The sequence below is a fragment of the Arachis ipaensis genome, chromosome B09 (genome assembly GCF_000816755.2).
Source record: "Arachis ipaensis cultivar K30076 chromosome B09, Araip1.1, whole genome shotgun sequence".
Lineage (NCBI taxonomy): Eukaryota > Viridiplantae > Streptophyta > Magnoliopsida > Fabales > Fabaceae > Arachis > Arachis ipaensis.
Genome location: NC_029793.2, coordinates 37,833,324 through 37,849,810, shown reverse-complemented (window position 1 = coordinate 37,849,810; position 16,487 = coordinate 37,833,324). Strand labels below are relative to the sequence as shown.

General features: G+C 35.5%; 2 protein-coding genes across 6 annotated transcripts; one reads left to right on the top strand and one right to left on the bottom strand.

The window, feature by feature from the left end:
• On the top strand, positions 8,633 to 9,784 carry LOC107615426. Its single transcript, XM_016317490.1, has 3 exons — positions 8,633 to 9,343; positions 9,461 to 9,528; positions 9,625 to 9,784. The coding sequence occupies exons 1-3, from the start codon at positions 8,633 to 8,635 to the stop codon at positions 9,782 to 9,784; spliced, it is 939 nt and encodes a 312-aa protein (XP_016172976.1).
• Positions 10,523 to 15,486, bottom strand: LOC107619644 (ATP-dependent DNA helicase RecQ-like). 5 transcript variants are annotated; one of them, XR_002354123.1, is made up of 7 exons: positions 15,249 to 15,486; positions 15,080 to 15,155; positions 14,822 to 14,951; positions 14,175 to 14,345; positions 12,003 to 12,088; positions 11,344 to 11,802; positions 10,523 to 11,220 (listed from the first exon to the last, which is right to left on the bottom strand). XR_002354123.1 is itself a non-coding variant. In XM_021111563.1 (6 exons), the coding sequence occupies exons 3-6, from the start codon at positions 14,854 to 14,856 to the stop codon at positions 11,046 to 11,048; spliced, it is 396 nt and encodes a 131-aa protein (XP_020967222.1). In that variant the 5' UTR covers positions 14,857 to 14,951; positions 15,080 to 15,155; positions 15,249 to 15,481; the 3' UTR covers positions 10,523 to 11,045. The 5 variants fall into 5 exon arrangements, 2 of the variants coding, with proteins under 2 accessions (XP_020967222.1, XP_020967223.1); XR_002354124.1 differs by having other exon boundaries at positions 10,523 to 11,149; XR_002354125.1 differs by having other exon boundaries at positions 10,523 to 11,802; positions 11,942 to 12,088; positions 15,249 to 15,482.

Here is a 16,487-nt window from a genome sequence, read left to right as displayed (position 1 = left end):
AAATTAGTTATTAAAGTCAGTTATTAGTATAAAATATATATTAGAATATAAATATATATTAAAAATAAATTAAACTACACATATATTTATACATAAATATATTGATAGTTGATTTTAATGACTAATTTTAATATACAGTAGTATTTTTCATGGAAATACTTCTCTTTCTCTCTAGTTTAACTTTTTCTTTTCTTTTATCAACGTCACAAATGGCGTTCTTCTCAGCCTTTGCTGTCACTGCAACCACCACCGCTGCTGCTGACACCACCAGCAGGAGCAGCTGGTGCATGAATTTCCTCCGTTCCGCTCTCCTATCCCTTCCTCCTCTTCCTGCTTCTTCAATTCGCTTTCCTCACTCTCCCTCTTCTTCTTCCTCGCGAACGCTCCGAATTTCGCGCTCCAAACCCAAAGCGCTTCTTCCCTCTTTCTCTGGCCTTGTCCCTCTCCACCCTCTCTTCCTCTTAGGGGTGGCAATGGTTAGAATAAGGTAGGGTTTGGATCCAACCCTAATCCTATCCACGGGTTGAAATTTTTATATAAACTCAACCCTACCCTATCCACGGGTTGAAAATATCTCAACCCTAACCCTACCCCCGCTCTTAATCTATGGGTATTCAACTCTACCCGCGGGTTACAAAAAATATACAACATTATTACATAACTTGATGATAATTTAAAATAGAACTTATTTTTATGTAAAAAAAAAAATATTAAATTATCAATTAATAATTTTCTTTTAACAGCTAAAGATCTTTTACATTTAGTGAGAAGTCTTTGATTCAACATCCACTTAAAACATATTTTTATACAAGTATACAATATAAACATATATAGAGTGAGGGTTAGTCAGGTAGAGTTGAAGCTCAACCCACATCCTACTCGACCCGCACGAGAACCCTACCCGCACCCTATCCTACCCGCTGCAGATCGGGTTGGGTACCCGCGGGTAAGATACATATTTCCACCCCTACTTCCTCTCCGCTCCTTCCTCTTCAGGTAAATCTATACCCGTCTTGCTTCAATTTCTGCTGCTTTACCACTGTTTTTTAAGTTACTTTCTTGCTTTTTATTTTTATTTTACTATTTTGAAACCTAGCATACGGGAGAAGGCTCCTGACGATTCAGCTTCCAAATTATACTCCAATGATAGATTCTGTTATTGCTAAAGGATGAGCAAATTGATGCTTAGGAACTAATTTTTCATAAACAAGGAGGCAGATAGATATGATTGGTAGTACTGAGAAAGAGAAAGATAGATACATCATACATGGTGGGATTAAGAACTAATTTGTCTTTCTCTTTGTCTCAATAATGTACTATCCCATCGTGTCCTTGGTTCCAAAAGCAGTCCAACTGTGCAAGTTCATTGGGAAATCTTGGTTAAATATAATATTCTAAGGCTAAATTATCAACATTTTGATTTTTTTGGACCAAATTAGTGATTATCCGTTAGAGTATTTGATGAAGTTTTGTCATGAAGATAGGAATATATGTCTTTTGCTATCTCTTTTTATATCGAACAAGCAGTGGTTTTGCTTATTCGAATGGTGTAGCAGCTGTTCCCTTGAGCATGGTTGCAAGTCTGAGTATTTTGAATGAAAAGAACCAAAGCTGGGAAATTTTTGTTTTAGGCTTTTAGCCTATAGTGGATTTGCCTGGCTCACGCTAGATTAATTTAGGTACATTGGACTCTAGTTTTTAAATAAAAACAAGATCGTGTTAATTTGAGTAAACAAGGATCGTTTTATAGTCTTAGGGTCTATATATGTATATAGTGATCTTACTAAGTTCAAGCTACATTAACTTGGAACATTGACATGTGGAATTATGAATCACGGTGTTCTAGGTGCAAATAAGTAATGTGTTAGTTTCAGTTCACGCCAAAGTTGAGTTAAAATTTTGGCTGCAAGAGCTGCCCTATATTAGCTTGAGCATTTTATTTAATTTTGATGTATTAAAATATTATTAGTCCGCTGTTTATCCGTGAAACAGAAATGCTTAATTTTGCTCAGTGTCTCGTTATAAGTTTGTACTGAAACTGCATTTTGGTAGAAGTATAGCTGCGATTCGGCTACCGAATGTTCTACATGGGTTGTATTTAGTTAGTCTTATGTGAATATTTCTTTTGTATACTAAGTGAATGTTCTTTTTTCCAATCGATTGGATGTTTTTGTGACGGAATTGATATTATTTGAGAGTATAATAAAAAGGTTTTTCTGTAATTACTTTTTGAAGCACCCAATGTCAAAACTAAAAAAGATAGCCATAATTCCAGAATTTAATCTGTTCCATTCATTCATTAATTTCATTGAATAAGTTGCTCTTAGTTCACTAACACAAGTTACAAACAATTTATCTAACAAATATTGAAAGGAACATCCCAAACCCTATCGAAGGAACATCCGGAAAGCTTAGAAAAAAACACCAGTTAACTAACAGATAGTCATCGATGAGCGATTTTGGAAAAAACATTAACATAGAAAGAAACATGTGAAATCTTATGCGAAGAAACATCCATTTTCTCAGTAAAGGAACATCCGAAAACCCAGTTTAAGCAGTTGAAAAAATCAAGCAAAAAGTCAAAAGAAACGGCAAGAAGAGGTGTTAGAGGGCCCGACTTAGGACGGATGGAGGGCATGGTTAGACGCGGGGACGCGAGGGACTACCGGAGATCCTTCTTGTGGTTGTTGACGTCCGAAACGTCCGACACAGGGGAGGGTTCGAGACTAATGGCGGTATTGCTTGAGAGGAGCACAGTAGCGGCGCAAAGAAGTCGTAGCTTGGAGGTGGGTGCTCACGACGTCGCGAGCTTAGAAAGACGACGAGTCCGCGCCGGCGAGGTTGACCCGAGTCCGAACTAGCGAATGGAAGGGATGAGAAGCACTGTTGATCACGACGACGTCCTCGAATGTGGTGGTGACGTCGTCTATTTGGGAGGCGAAGATGACGACGCATAGCGCCGTTGTTGAGGACAACGTTGACGGCGTGAGGAAGAGGTCTGCAATGCGCCGCCGTTTGTTGGAGTTTGAACCACAGGACAGAGATAGAGAGGTGAGGAACGGCAGTGATAATGTAATTAGGATAAATTGGGGCAAATGAAATATAACTAGGGTAAATAGGGTGGTGGAGGGATGATTTTTTTTTTCTGTGGTAGGCTTTGGAGTCCAAGCCAATAAAAGTTGGCAGGAGTTGGCTGACCCCTTCTTGGTTTCCTAGCATCATTCTTACCAAAATTACTAAAAACTGCTAACTCCTAAAATTTGTGTAATTGATCCGTCCATTATAGCTTGAATATTATTTGTGTTTGGACTCCAAACAAAAATTTTGACACTATAAACCAGTTATTATTCTTGATAATCATTCTCATTATTATGAATTAATACCCATTCATAGCAAACCACAAGTCCACAACGGATCGATGTTTTCGCATCATGCTCTTCTTTATTAGATAAGAAACTAGAGACCCTAATAAAAGTACCCACGCTCCATGTTTTTGGTGTTACAACGTATACCTCATTTTAAATAATAGAGACAAATTCAACTTCATTTCGAATGAGTTATATCTCGGTAAGAATTAACTTCATTACATTATAAAAAAATAAATTCTACTAAATTTTTTCTAAGGTTGTGTTTATTTGTTCAAACATAGATACTAATTGTTAGATATAATGATATATGTTTACTGTTTATTTTTGAGACATAAATTTAGATGGACACATTTAAATGGATATAGTGGTACATAGATATACGTATAAAATACATGTATTTAGTATTTTTTTTTAAAACTGAAACACAGAAACACAATGTATAAAACATAAATTTTGACCTTTTATCCCTAATTATTTTTAAAATTACCAATTTTTATCCCTGGCTGATTGTGGCAATGATGAAGTATATTAAAGAGGGTAAAATTTACATTTGGTTTATACATGTGTGTCATATACATTATTACTTAACACATTACAAAATTTGTATATCTTTATATCTATGTATCTTTGTATATTTGTATATGTGTCTCAAAGATACTAACCAAAAGCAGGCTAAAATAACATATAATTTATCCTCTATAATGTGTTATTTTTTAATTAGATATTATCCTAACTTGATAACTAACTATACTTGTAACTTATAATTATTTTAATTTAATAAGAGTTAATATCTTAACTATAGTTGGACTATTTTATAATTAAGTTATTATTTAAAGTAGGTAATTAAATAATTTATTAAAATTTTAATAACTAAATTTCATATTTTTTCCCAATTCATTCTTCCCTAAACACAGTAGAAAAAAGTATAAAACTGAAAAACTTCTTTCTTCAAATTAGGTAGCGTAACTCTCTCTTCGTAATGACTTTCACTGCTCCACATTCCTTCATCATTGTCACGCCTCCCAAGCATTACCGCCTCACTGGATGCCCCGTTTTCTCCGCCTGTCGTGCCATTGCCGTCCTCACGGTCTCCTTTCCTCTCACTGGGTCTCTATTTTTACCTTTTCTCAGACCTTAACGACGTCATTCAAGTGCCATCACAGTAGTTGTTATTGTTATCATCGCTCTCCTGCAACCTTATTTCTAAGATTAAGTTTTTGTTCTATGTTTTCTATTTGCTTTATAAAATTTAATTTTGTCCAAGTGGAATATAATTGCTTCAATTTTGAACAAATAAAAATCTAAACTTCCATTTTAATAGATAATTGGAATAATAATTGCATCTGAGCACGTGACAGGAGACCGATGTCGTTGCCAAATCTTGGAGTTGGAAGAGAAAAGTTGGGTTGAGCAGATAGAAAGTGATGCCATCCGAATTGTAGCTTTTGTTTGGTGTGTTGATGGAGAAGGTGAAATGTGTGGTAAAATACGTGGCCTTGCCTGTTTTTTTTGTTCGAAAGATGCAACAGTTTGTGATATTTGACTCTGCCATGGCTATCAGTCTCATAATAAGTAAGGAGTGTTGATCACTTAAACGTTCAAGTAAGGAGAACTAGAAGTGTTCTTTCAAGAAAGAATGATTTGGATTTTGGAAAAACAAAAGTAAATTAGTTATTAATATTTTAAGAAATTATATAATTATTCATTTCAAATAATAATCTATTTACAAAATGGTTTAAATATGGTTAAGAGATTAACTCTCATTAAATTAAAATAACTCAAGTTATAAATATGGTTAGTTATCAAGAGTTAACATCAAATTAGAAAGTAACACATCATAGAAGGTAAATTACATGTTACTTTAAGGAGGGTAGGATAGAATTCACCTTATAAAAATTATGCTGAGTATTACTGAATTTAGTGTTGACCTTTATTGGTTGATTTACTAGTGGATTTTTCAACGATTACAACATTAAATTTGTCTCTCTAACCAAACGCAATGATAATTAAGAATCTTGTATCTTCTCTATAATTCATTGTCCACAAACTTACATGATCCTTGTGGTTTTACATTTTGCATAATGTATTGTTTACACGATCCTCTCACGGACACAACCAGCCTACATACATGTGTTGGTCTAGGCCTCTAGGATTTCAAATTAACAAGAGCATGTTAGTAAATTAACCACTTAACTTGTAATGTTATTTAAGCGGATTTTTGTATAGGTGGAAAACTTGTAGCTTATATGGACCCATGCAAATAAGCATAAAATAAAATTTTTGATGAGTTGTAAAACTCAATTGTAAAGATAGCATTTTTTTTGTTATTTTAAAATGCATATTTTTATGTATTAATAAAAGTCACTTGAAACAGACATTTAGGTCCAGTTTGGAGAAACAGTTTAATTAAGCTCCTTTTGAAAAAAATAACTTAAATAATAAATGATTATATTAAAAGTAGCTTATAAATAAGTTATTTTATGTTTGGATTTTTAGTTTTAAAAGTGCTTATTTTATAGAAATATGATAAAAAGTAGAAGTATTATGAGAGAAGTCATTTTTTTTTTAACTTCTGTATAAGCTCCTAAATAGCTTCTTAGAAAGCCGTAATTTGGTTTTGAAAATTGTACCAGATATTAATACTACTACTTTTCATAAGTCAAAAGCTAAAAAAAGTTACTTTTAAAGCTTCCCAAACGGGCCCTTAATACACAAATTATTATTACACTTTTCTCCAATATCATTCCAGTTTTTTTTTAATGTATTCGACCTTTTCTTTCAGAAAAAATAAAATTTTTATTCATAAAAATGTCAAACAACACTGATAAATCATAGAAAAAAAAGGATTCATATTTGACAAAGAAGATAAATATTCTCTATGTTAAACTAATATTTGATAGGAAACGCAATATTCAACTTAAAAAGCAGAAACATAGAAGAATTCAAATATCTTTCATTTCTAAATTTAATAGTCGTAATGTGCTGTAGTAGAATATCTTTTTTTATTCTTCAAATAAATCTTAATAGTTTTCAAATCTGCAAAAACTTACATAAATAAGTTTTTCTCGTAGGATCTTCTTTCTAAACATGTAAAAACCATCCTACCAAAATAATAACACCCATATAAAAAACTAGGGTTAAGTACCTTTTTCGTCCTTAATGTCTTGGGTGAAAATTAAAATTGTCCCCGACTTTTTTTCCTTATTAAAATCATCCTCAACATTACAAAACGTTATAAAATCATCCTTTTGTCCATAATAATTTTTGAAATGACATAAAAACCCTTTTCTATTATCACTGAACAAAAGAGGGAAAAGAAAGAAAAGGAAAGGAAGAAGAGGGAGGTGACGGCAGGAAAGAGGGCGGCTGCCGCGTTGTGGCTGTAGGACTTGTCGCGATGGACTTGTCGTTCTTCATCTCTCTCTCTCTACTGGGGCTTGTCGCGCCGCCGTTGCTGGTGTTCCCCATAGCTGCCGTCGCCGGGGTTCAGCCGCTCCGTCGCTGCTAGACCAACCCTCTGCTGCTCCCCTCATCTTCTCTATACATCTGTGGGCTTTCTCTTTACCGTCGCGGGGCCTGGGCTCTGGTTCCTCTCCCGTCATGCTATGTTTTGCTGTACTACCATCGTTAAAGTTTCAACTGCTCCGTCGGCAAGGGTTTCGTTGCTCCCCATCATTGCTGTACACCTATTTTGTCACTGGCAAGGGTTTCGTTCTTCATTTTTTTTATGTTTTTTTAATTTTTGAAGAGCATAAACATCATTTCTTTCTTTCTAATTTTTTTAATTTCTGTTGTTGCTAATTTTGGATTTGAAATTGCAGTTGATGATTGCTGAATTATTGTTTAATTTAAAATTTTTGTTAAATTTATTTTGTTGATGATTACGGTTGATGATTTATGTCAAATTGCTGAATTGTTGCAAAAAAAAAAAAGAGGGTTTAAGTGGAAAGAAAAGGATTGGGGTAGTGGGTGGGTGGTAGTGATTTAGGATGATGAACTGGTAATAGAAAGAAAGGTGTGATGGTTATGATGCTAGTGGTGATGGTTATGATGGCAGTGGTGGTGGCCATAAGGAAAAGGAGAAAGAGATGCATAGCAATGGTGATGATGATGCAGAAGTTAGTGGTGAAGGTAGCAAGGATTTTTCAATTTTTGCTTAAGGGAAAAATTGTCTAAAAATTATTGTTTATAGACAAAAGGATGATTTTATAACATTTTGTAACGTTGAGAATGATTTTAATAAGAAAAATAGGTCGGAGACGATTTTGATTTTCACACAAGACGTTAAAGACGAAAAACATACTTAATCCAAAAAACTATTATCACTACAAAAGAAGTCACCATGAAAGAAGAGAAATAAACCACAAAAATTATTTTGATCTAGAGTAGAAAAACTAAAGGGGAGAAGATAGCGGAACTAGAGTTCTATGTTGAGGACTCTTGTTGAGATGGAAGCCGATGAAGTCAATGATATGATGAATAGCCTATCTTAGATCTTTCGCTGAGACTTTCTTGTGGGTAAGAGATTCGGCATTAAAGTTGCTGCTAGAGTTAAGCGCCATTGTCTAGAGGAGGAGGAGCTTATCAAACACCGTAACTTCCTCTGCACCACGGATATCACCACCATCAACACCTTTGACACTCTTTGGTAAGAAGGTAGTTTATTCCATTTTCACTTTCCAAATAAATATCAAGTTCTTAAACTCAATCCTTAATCATATAGCAACTATCTTTTTCTGTTATATATCATAATTATAATACTTATATGTATATGACGAGCGAATCTATGTAACACTAATCATTTTAAAAGGTTTAATAAATAATTACTGTTATATTATACTTTTCTATCGTTGACAGTATATACACGCATTTTATTTAAGTGATAATTTATTTAAGAATGGATGTTTATTAAATCTTATATGATGTAAAATCATAATTTAAAAGATTAATTAAAAAAATATATATTTAGAAGATATATTTCCTTCCTCGTTCTTGTCTTATCACGAATTTTTTATTTAAATAAATAAAATAAATGTAATAATTACCGAAATAAATAATTTAAAAAATATTTACCATTTTGCATTCCCAAGTCATATCTCGTTTACATACACGTTAGCTGCAACGTCGCTATCTCGTTTACACTGTAAACAAGATACATAGAAGACAATCGCAGCAGCTATAAAAAGATGTCTAACCCTTGGTATTCCTCACAAACTTTTTCTATCCTTATTGTGTCTCATATTTCTCACGAATACAAGGCATTAATGACCAGTAATAGTCCATACATAGTTGTGCTTGTTTATCCCAACTGTCGTATGAGAAATGGCGACAACAGAGTGACATTTGAGTGTGAGGATCCGATATTGTTTCGCACTCAGCGTGTGAAAACATTGTCGGATTTGAAGAGTTTGATATTGAACAAGCTCGATGGAACACAAGCGAGGAAAATCGGAAGGGTGACGTATAGGTTGCTGGCACCCATAGGTAACAGAGTCTTCCGGTTTCGACTATTCCGACTTCAAGGGGACGAGCATGTGCGACTGATGTTCGATATCCATGGGAGGATCATGGTGGAGCAGGTAATGGAGCTTTCTGCAGAGGTGGGACACAGTGGTGGTGGGAGTTCCGCACACTCAACCTATGTACAGGACGACCGACCTCTCGCACCACCGCCCATTCATGTCGCCATTCCAGTAGATGAGGCAGAGGAGAGCAAGGAGGAGTCGGACGAGGATTACATGGCGGACAGTGCGGACAGCGACTCGTCCGATAGTGGGGATGAGGATGAGTTTGTTCCGGAGACACTTGTCCAGACTGTGGTGCGCCATGTCCTGCCTCCACCTCACCCAATTCCGCCGCTATCGACAATGCCAGCTCACTATCACAGTCTGGATCTGGACGCCATGCATGAGAGGACTCCGTTTCCTGACACAGGTGAAGAGGATTACAACCTAGACGGCGGTGTAGAGTTTCAGGTCGGCCACAAGTTTAGAAGCCGAGAGGCAGTGCTTTAGGGTGTGAAAAACTACAGTATTCGCAGGAGTGCGGAGTACCAGGTGATCGAATCGGACCGGTTAAAGTACCATGTGCAGTGCCGTCAAGCTGAGAATGGGTGTCAATGGAGCTTCCGTGTAGCCCTTCGTCAGAACATCGGATACTGGTAAGCTTAAATTTAGTTGCGCTTTTCAATACTTCTATATGATATATTAAGTAGGTGTACGACATGAGTAAAGCAATACTGTTTTGTTGTGCTCAGGGAGGTTTGGAGGGTTGGTGGTGTGCACAGTTGTCTAGCACCCACCATGTCTCAAGACCATCGTCAATTAGACAGCAATCTGCAGGATCATCTTGCCGTTGATTCAGTCCAACCCCTCTGTAAGCATTCCGGTTTTGCTTGGATAATGAAATGGGCCTGAAGAGGAATTGTTGGGCCTCATTATTTTTTAGTTCTCTTGATTTGATCTTCAATTTTTCATATGGTATATTTAGTTTGGTTATTGAATATTAAATATATACAAAACCAATTTAGGTTGGTCGAATGGTCAACTCACTTATCTGCTTAAATAAGTATTGGGGATTCAAATTTCATCTTGTACACGCAACAATCTATTGGTCAACGGCAGACTCTTAAATAGAGTTTAGATTCACGACGAATTAGTTTTTATCTGGATAACTAAAAAAAATATTCAATTTAATTTTTGAGTTTTATAATCATAAATCAAGTTGACCATTTTGTCATCAATTTAGTTCATGTTTGAAAAGTTAACAATGGCAGCAATTTAACGGCTAACTCAAATGATACTTCCCATGGCAGAGGAAGCTTTTAGAGAGAAAAAACATTTAGTTTTGAGTTACAAAATATGTTGGATATTGTTTTCTATGTCTGTGTACAGGTATTAAAGACAGCTGCGTAGACTTACAGTTACAATTCGAATAAAAAGTATTTAACAAAGTCCTTCAATAGTGTTGCAATTGAAAAGCATATGAAAATCTACCAATGAATCATATTTTGTATAGTGTGTGGTTTAATGCCTCCAATGGTGAAGATGTTCGCCTGGTTCATCTTAACGAGACTAAATACACAAAATATTCTAATGAGAATAAATATCATACAGTCAAGGTAAAAAAAGAAAGTGTTTTATGCAATGCTAATATGAAGACAGTAAATTATTTATTTTCGCATTATTATTTTATGAGATTGCTACGTTGTGATTCAGAGTTCATAAGCTCAAAAGCTGCAGATCCTGTCCTTTCCGTCTATAACAAGTCATTAACAAAAGTACTAAACCAGAACTCTTAAGAACTAACATCTTTTCTGCTCAAATAATGTTACTGACAATAGTTAGACAAATTGTATTGGTTGGTACTTGGTAGTAACATGTTAGACCATGTTACACTTCGTGTGAAGGTCTAATTGTCAGGAACCTTGGTATCAAGAGACAAGATCTATAGAAAAGAACAAAGAAACAGAGAAAGAAGACCATGTTTTCAATGGGGAGCAAAACCAAAGATGATATACAATTCCCACTACACAAAGAAAATTAAAAAGGGAGAAGTAAATAACAGGCATCGCAAGTTAAATAGATGCAATGGATTTTACTAGGTTATAGCAGGGCAAGAAAAATGGTGCTTAAGTCAAGCAAATGAAAAAGAAGGCTAATAATGTAGCTTAAGCTTTTATTTGACTAAAACTGTGATTATATTGAAGGGTACAAGTGAAAGCCAAACCACATCTATCAGCTGGATATTGTTCCCCAAAGTGTTCAAGCAAGAACTTTCTCCTGCAAGTTGCAAGCACACAATAACGTTCAGCAGCGAGTAATGAATCCATAACATCTCTTTTTTGGGTTTCCTGGCAAATTGGAAGCCGGAATATAATGGTTATAACTTGTAATGTGAAATATGCATGAAGTGGCAACTTCAATGTACACTAAACCGTAGAATATTAGCTACTGTTCCTGATATGTAAACATACTGTTTTTAGGTCTCCGCAATAAAAGTCACCCTTCGCAAAGTCACTTCTTGTGTAGTAAAGCCAACAAACACAAGCTATACCATCTCTACCACAGCGCCCACTTTCCTGGTAGTAGCACTCAAGACTCTTAGGGTGTGTGTGGTTGGAGGAATTATAAATAATTCCTAGGAATTTTAAGATGGAAATATTATATTCCCATGTTTGGTTCAAAGTTTGAAAAGCTATTCCTAAACAAGTTTGATTCCAGGAAATCAAAATACCATCATTTCAATTCCCACTTTCTCTTTGGGTATCTTTGATTCCCATGGGAATGGAATCTTTTTTAATAAAGTAATACTTGAACCACACACACTCTTAGGGCAACCATAATGAATCATTTGTCTTATGTTAGGCTTATCTATGCCCATGACAAAAGCAATTGTAGCCACCATGATTTGCAGTTCATCCCTGACAAATAACCTAAAGAAATTTGCGAACAGTTTAGTTAGGCTTAAAAGCACACCAAAGCACACTAGCATATTCAACATAACAAAAAACACAAGGGAAGAAAAGAAGAAAATGGATATGGGAATTAGGAAGGAGCAAGCTCTGCACTCACAAGGACCATAAGGGAAATGATTCATTTGATATTCTGAAAGTACACAAGACAGAATATTAACCTATGAGACTCTTCACGAGATTTTTTATCCATTTGGCCATGGTACATTCCAGCCTCAATTCCTGCTTCCGCAAGTGACTTGGATATCTATGTAAAATAAGATCAAGCAAATATTAACAAAAGAAAAGGCCACAGTCAATCTGTTCGCAGTGAAATGTTCATTCTTAAGCACTAACTATTGAAACACTGAATCTGTGTTTATATACATAGAGGAGAAGCTTGTTCAGCAAGCTAGTGCAAAGGGTAGAAGAGTCTTACATGCCTAAGTTACTTAGGGGAATCTATCGTAGATGGCACTTGCTCTAGCTGCCTAACAGATCAGCTTAACTGTTTCTAACTCTTCTAGACTTTTACTCAGCTCACTCTATTATGCCCCCTGAAACTGGGCACTCTACTACTTTGGAGAACTGTTGCAAGTAATTTCTCTCTTAGGCTCAGAAACTTTGCTTTAGATACTGCTGGTTGTTCATCAGTGGGAATATAAACAATCAGTAGCCTTCCTTCCATGACCATTTCTCTCACAAAGAAGAGATTTAACTCCATGTGCTTTGTTCTGTTATGCAACACGGGATTGTGAGCTAGCATTATAGCACTAATGTTGTCACAATACAACAATGGCCTTAAGGTGGGAACCTTTAATTTAGTGAGCAAGGTTTGTATCCAGATGAGTTCTGCAGTAAGATCTACCATACTCCTGTATTTTGCCCCGGGTGTAGGTTGTTCTCTAGATAACCATGAAATGATATTAAGACCTAGATAGACACAGGAACCTGAAGTGGACCTTCTATCATCCATATCTGCAACTTAATCAGCATCCCAGTACCCTCTCAAATTCAAATTCAGTGGGTCTGAAGCTGGTCTGAGCGAAATTCCTAGCTCCTGAGTGCCAACAAGGTCCCTTAGAATCCTTTTCACAGCCTTCCAAAGACTCTCTTGAGGAGAGGATGTAAACTGACGAGCCTTGTAACAGTTGCATATTATAAAGCTCTTACATCTGATTTATAGAGAGTAGGATTATCCATAGTATCTGCCACTATTTGAGAGCAGAGACCATTAGAATGGAGAGAGCTCTGGTTTTGTCCATTTTTCTCTTTTGGAGGAGGTCTCAACATATTTATCCTGCGACAGACACAATAAACCATTTGGGCGCTTTTGCACTCATGTTAAGAAATAGTGCAAGTCCTCTAAATCATTGAGTGCAAATTTGCTATTAAGAGTGATGAGCTCTTGAATGTAGGAAGGAGAAGAGTCTGTGATGATTATATCATCCACGTACACAGGGATATAGTTAACATGAGATTGATGAGTCTTGATAAAGAGAGAGGTCACACTTGGCACTGCTAAACCCCAAGCTCTTGAGTGAGGCTTTAAGTGTTTCAAAACATGCTCATGGTGCTTGTTTTAAGCTCTACAACGATTTGTTCAGCTTAAACACTAGCCCAGACCCATCCAAGAACCATTCTGGTTGCTTCATGTACACTTCTTTAGTGAGCACACCATTTAGGAAGAAATTGTTCACATCTAACTGCCTCAGGACCCAACCATTTGTAAGGACAAGAGCTAGAACCACCCAAATAGTTGCAGGCTTCGCAATGTGTGAAAAAGTCTCTGAATGATCAAAGCCAACCTTTTCTAAGAAACCCTCGGCAGTAAGGCAAGCCTTTAACTTATTGATGCTGCCATCTAAGTTCTGTTTTACACAAAAGACCCACTTACAGCCAATGACAATGCGGGTTGGGGGAAGAGGAACCAAGTGGAAGTGCAAGAGAGGGATTGAAACTCTTCTGTCATTGGAGCAAACCACTGAGATGAGGCCAAGGCTTCACTTACTAACCTAGGTTCGAGGGAACTACGTGTGTGGCAGTGTGCATGAGTGTATGGGCCAGATCTTTTAGACTTTTACTCAGTTCACTCAAACTAGCAAAGGATGGTGATAAAGCTTCCAAGTCAAAGTAGAAAACCATAATAAAATTGTCGACAAAAAGCAGATGAAGAGGAAAATATGTAAAAGATAAAGGAGGTACAGAATGTGCATCAGGATCACTGTAAAATACAGCAATGATATGCTTCTTTTTGTTTCCTTTGATAGAAGAATTTCATTAAGACAAAGAAGAATAATACAAGATAACTAGTAATGGTATGCTTCACTATCAGCCAAACAAAAGGTACTTACTTTTCAATAGCTGTCGCAGTTAAGCCAACAAAAGGAACATCTAGTAGAACACCACGTAAATTGTGTAAGTTCTTGTATTCCACCCTAAAATCATGCCCCCATTCTGATATACAATGAGCTTCATCAACAGCAAAAAGGCTAATTCCTTCCTTCAGCAAGTTAGACCAGAAACTGCATAAAATGTGATGAAATATAACACGAAATCACAATTAGACAAAGCATAATATGCACGAAAGTTAATGATCTATGGCATAAAATATATCAAACAAGAAGAGAATTTTTGTCAAATAAAAGCATTATCATCTAAACAAAAAGAAATATACAAAAAGGATGCCACCATACAAGAAGCATTGGATTCATAACTCAACTCAAATGTTCAAGTCATAGTAAAAATATACAGCACACAAACACAGAGAAAGGAGCAGGATAAGCACAAATAGAAGTAGAAGACTTAATGAAAGAGGATACCCTCCAAGTCAAACAGTTTTAGGTCCAACTAATAAACTCCAAGCACTATTTTATCCCAAAAATAAAAAGAAAATGTATAAGTTATCTAGAGTCATTCGACACGAGAGCATCAATAGTTTGTTCACTCAAAATAAGGTAACGAACACAGCTTAAGATGATACATAGGTTTATCACAACACCTGGTAGGAACTGTGCAAGCCTTTTCCGGAGTCATGAACAAAATGTCAAATTGACCCTGCTCGGCTTTAATTTTCTCTGAACAGTGGAATCCTTCTGAGCACTTCCAAGATATTCAGCCTTGATGCCCCGCTGTTTTAAAGCCATTACATGTTTTCCTCATTTTTTATACATATTAGATCATCACTACTTGAACAACTAATAGCAAAGAAAAAAGAAAAAAAAAAAAAAAAGATGCATTTGGACTAAAATCAACTCACCTGGTCTTGCATAAATGATATTAGAGGGCTAACAACTATCCCAGTCTTTCTAACAACCAAGGGTGGTGCCTGGTAACTGTTTGAAAAAGGTATAGTTTCTATCTCACTCTCCAATTTAGGTAACTAATAAATTCAAATAAGAGTGAAATATTAAGATAATGTTATTTACCACAAGGATTTCCCACTACCAGTAGCCATGACTACCAAGCAGTCCCTTTTCTCAATAATTTTCTGAATGGCATCTTTCTGATAAGGCCGAAAATCGGAAAACCCAAAATATTGCTGGAAATCCAATTTGAAACATGTCAAAACTCGGAAGCATTCAATGACCCCAAACAGTCAAATTTGATAACAACTTTTCCACAATGCACATTCCCCTTTTTTTTCCTTCTTTTTCTTTTATAAAACAGAAAAAATTTATGTTGGGGGAATATATTTGGGTGGGTTGTAATGATATTAGTTCATGGTTTGAACATTGAATGAATAAAGAAATACATAAATTTTTTTAAAAAATATGGGTGATTTATTTTTTTTGCTATCATATGGGTGGTGTGAAAGAGTCGATATTTAAAAGTTTTTGAAAATAAGGTGATAATATAAAATAGTGAATTGGAACAAATTAGAAATTACATTCTGCAGTGGAGTGTTAGGAGAGAAAAGTTATGAAACTAAGAACTTGTAGAGTGAAAATGAAGAGGTAATAAATTAAAGGGTGGCAATGTGTAAAGTATATATGTGACATAAATAGTTTTGTCATAGATGGGTACTTAACAAATAATGTTAGAAATGCTACTATAAATTAAGTTTTAAATTGATTTTTAGATTTATACTCGAGTCTTATAGTAGTCCCTTAAATTAGTAGTTCTCTATATCTATCTCCGAAGTTGCACTCTGAAATTCAGATAGAATCGTCCTTCAAACAATTTCTATCAACTATGTACTGTCAAAAAACTGATGTGAATTTGATTTTGATACGCTGGTAAAGTAACGATTAACAGACGTGGAGGAGCTTTTTTTTTTCATGGCAATTTGGTCCTTAAACCAATTTTAAAAACCATAATCCCCAAATATGCTTAGAATTATGCATCTTCATCCATTAACGAGGGAAGATGTGGTAGTAAAAAGGCGGTACTTATGGTTGCTGTGGTGCATTTCAATCCAAACATTCTCAAGACTAATCGCAAGTCTAAGTACGGTTACCCTCTTTCTACCTACGATTCTAAGGATGATGGTGATTGGCTCTCCAATGTGAGTTTCTTTTATTCCTCCTTAGCTCAATTTTATAATTTTTATATTTACTTGTATCAGTTTAGTTTTCAATGTAAAAAAATATTAATTTTTTATTGTTCATTATTTAAGGTGTTAATGTGTTATTATGAGTAAATTTTGTTAGTAATTAATCTAATTT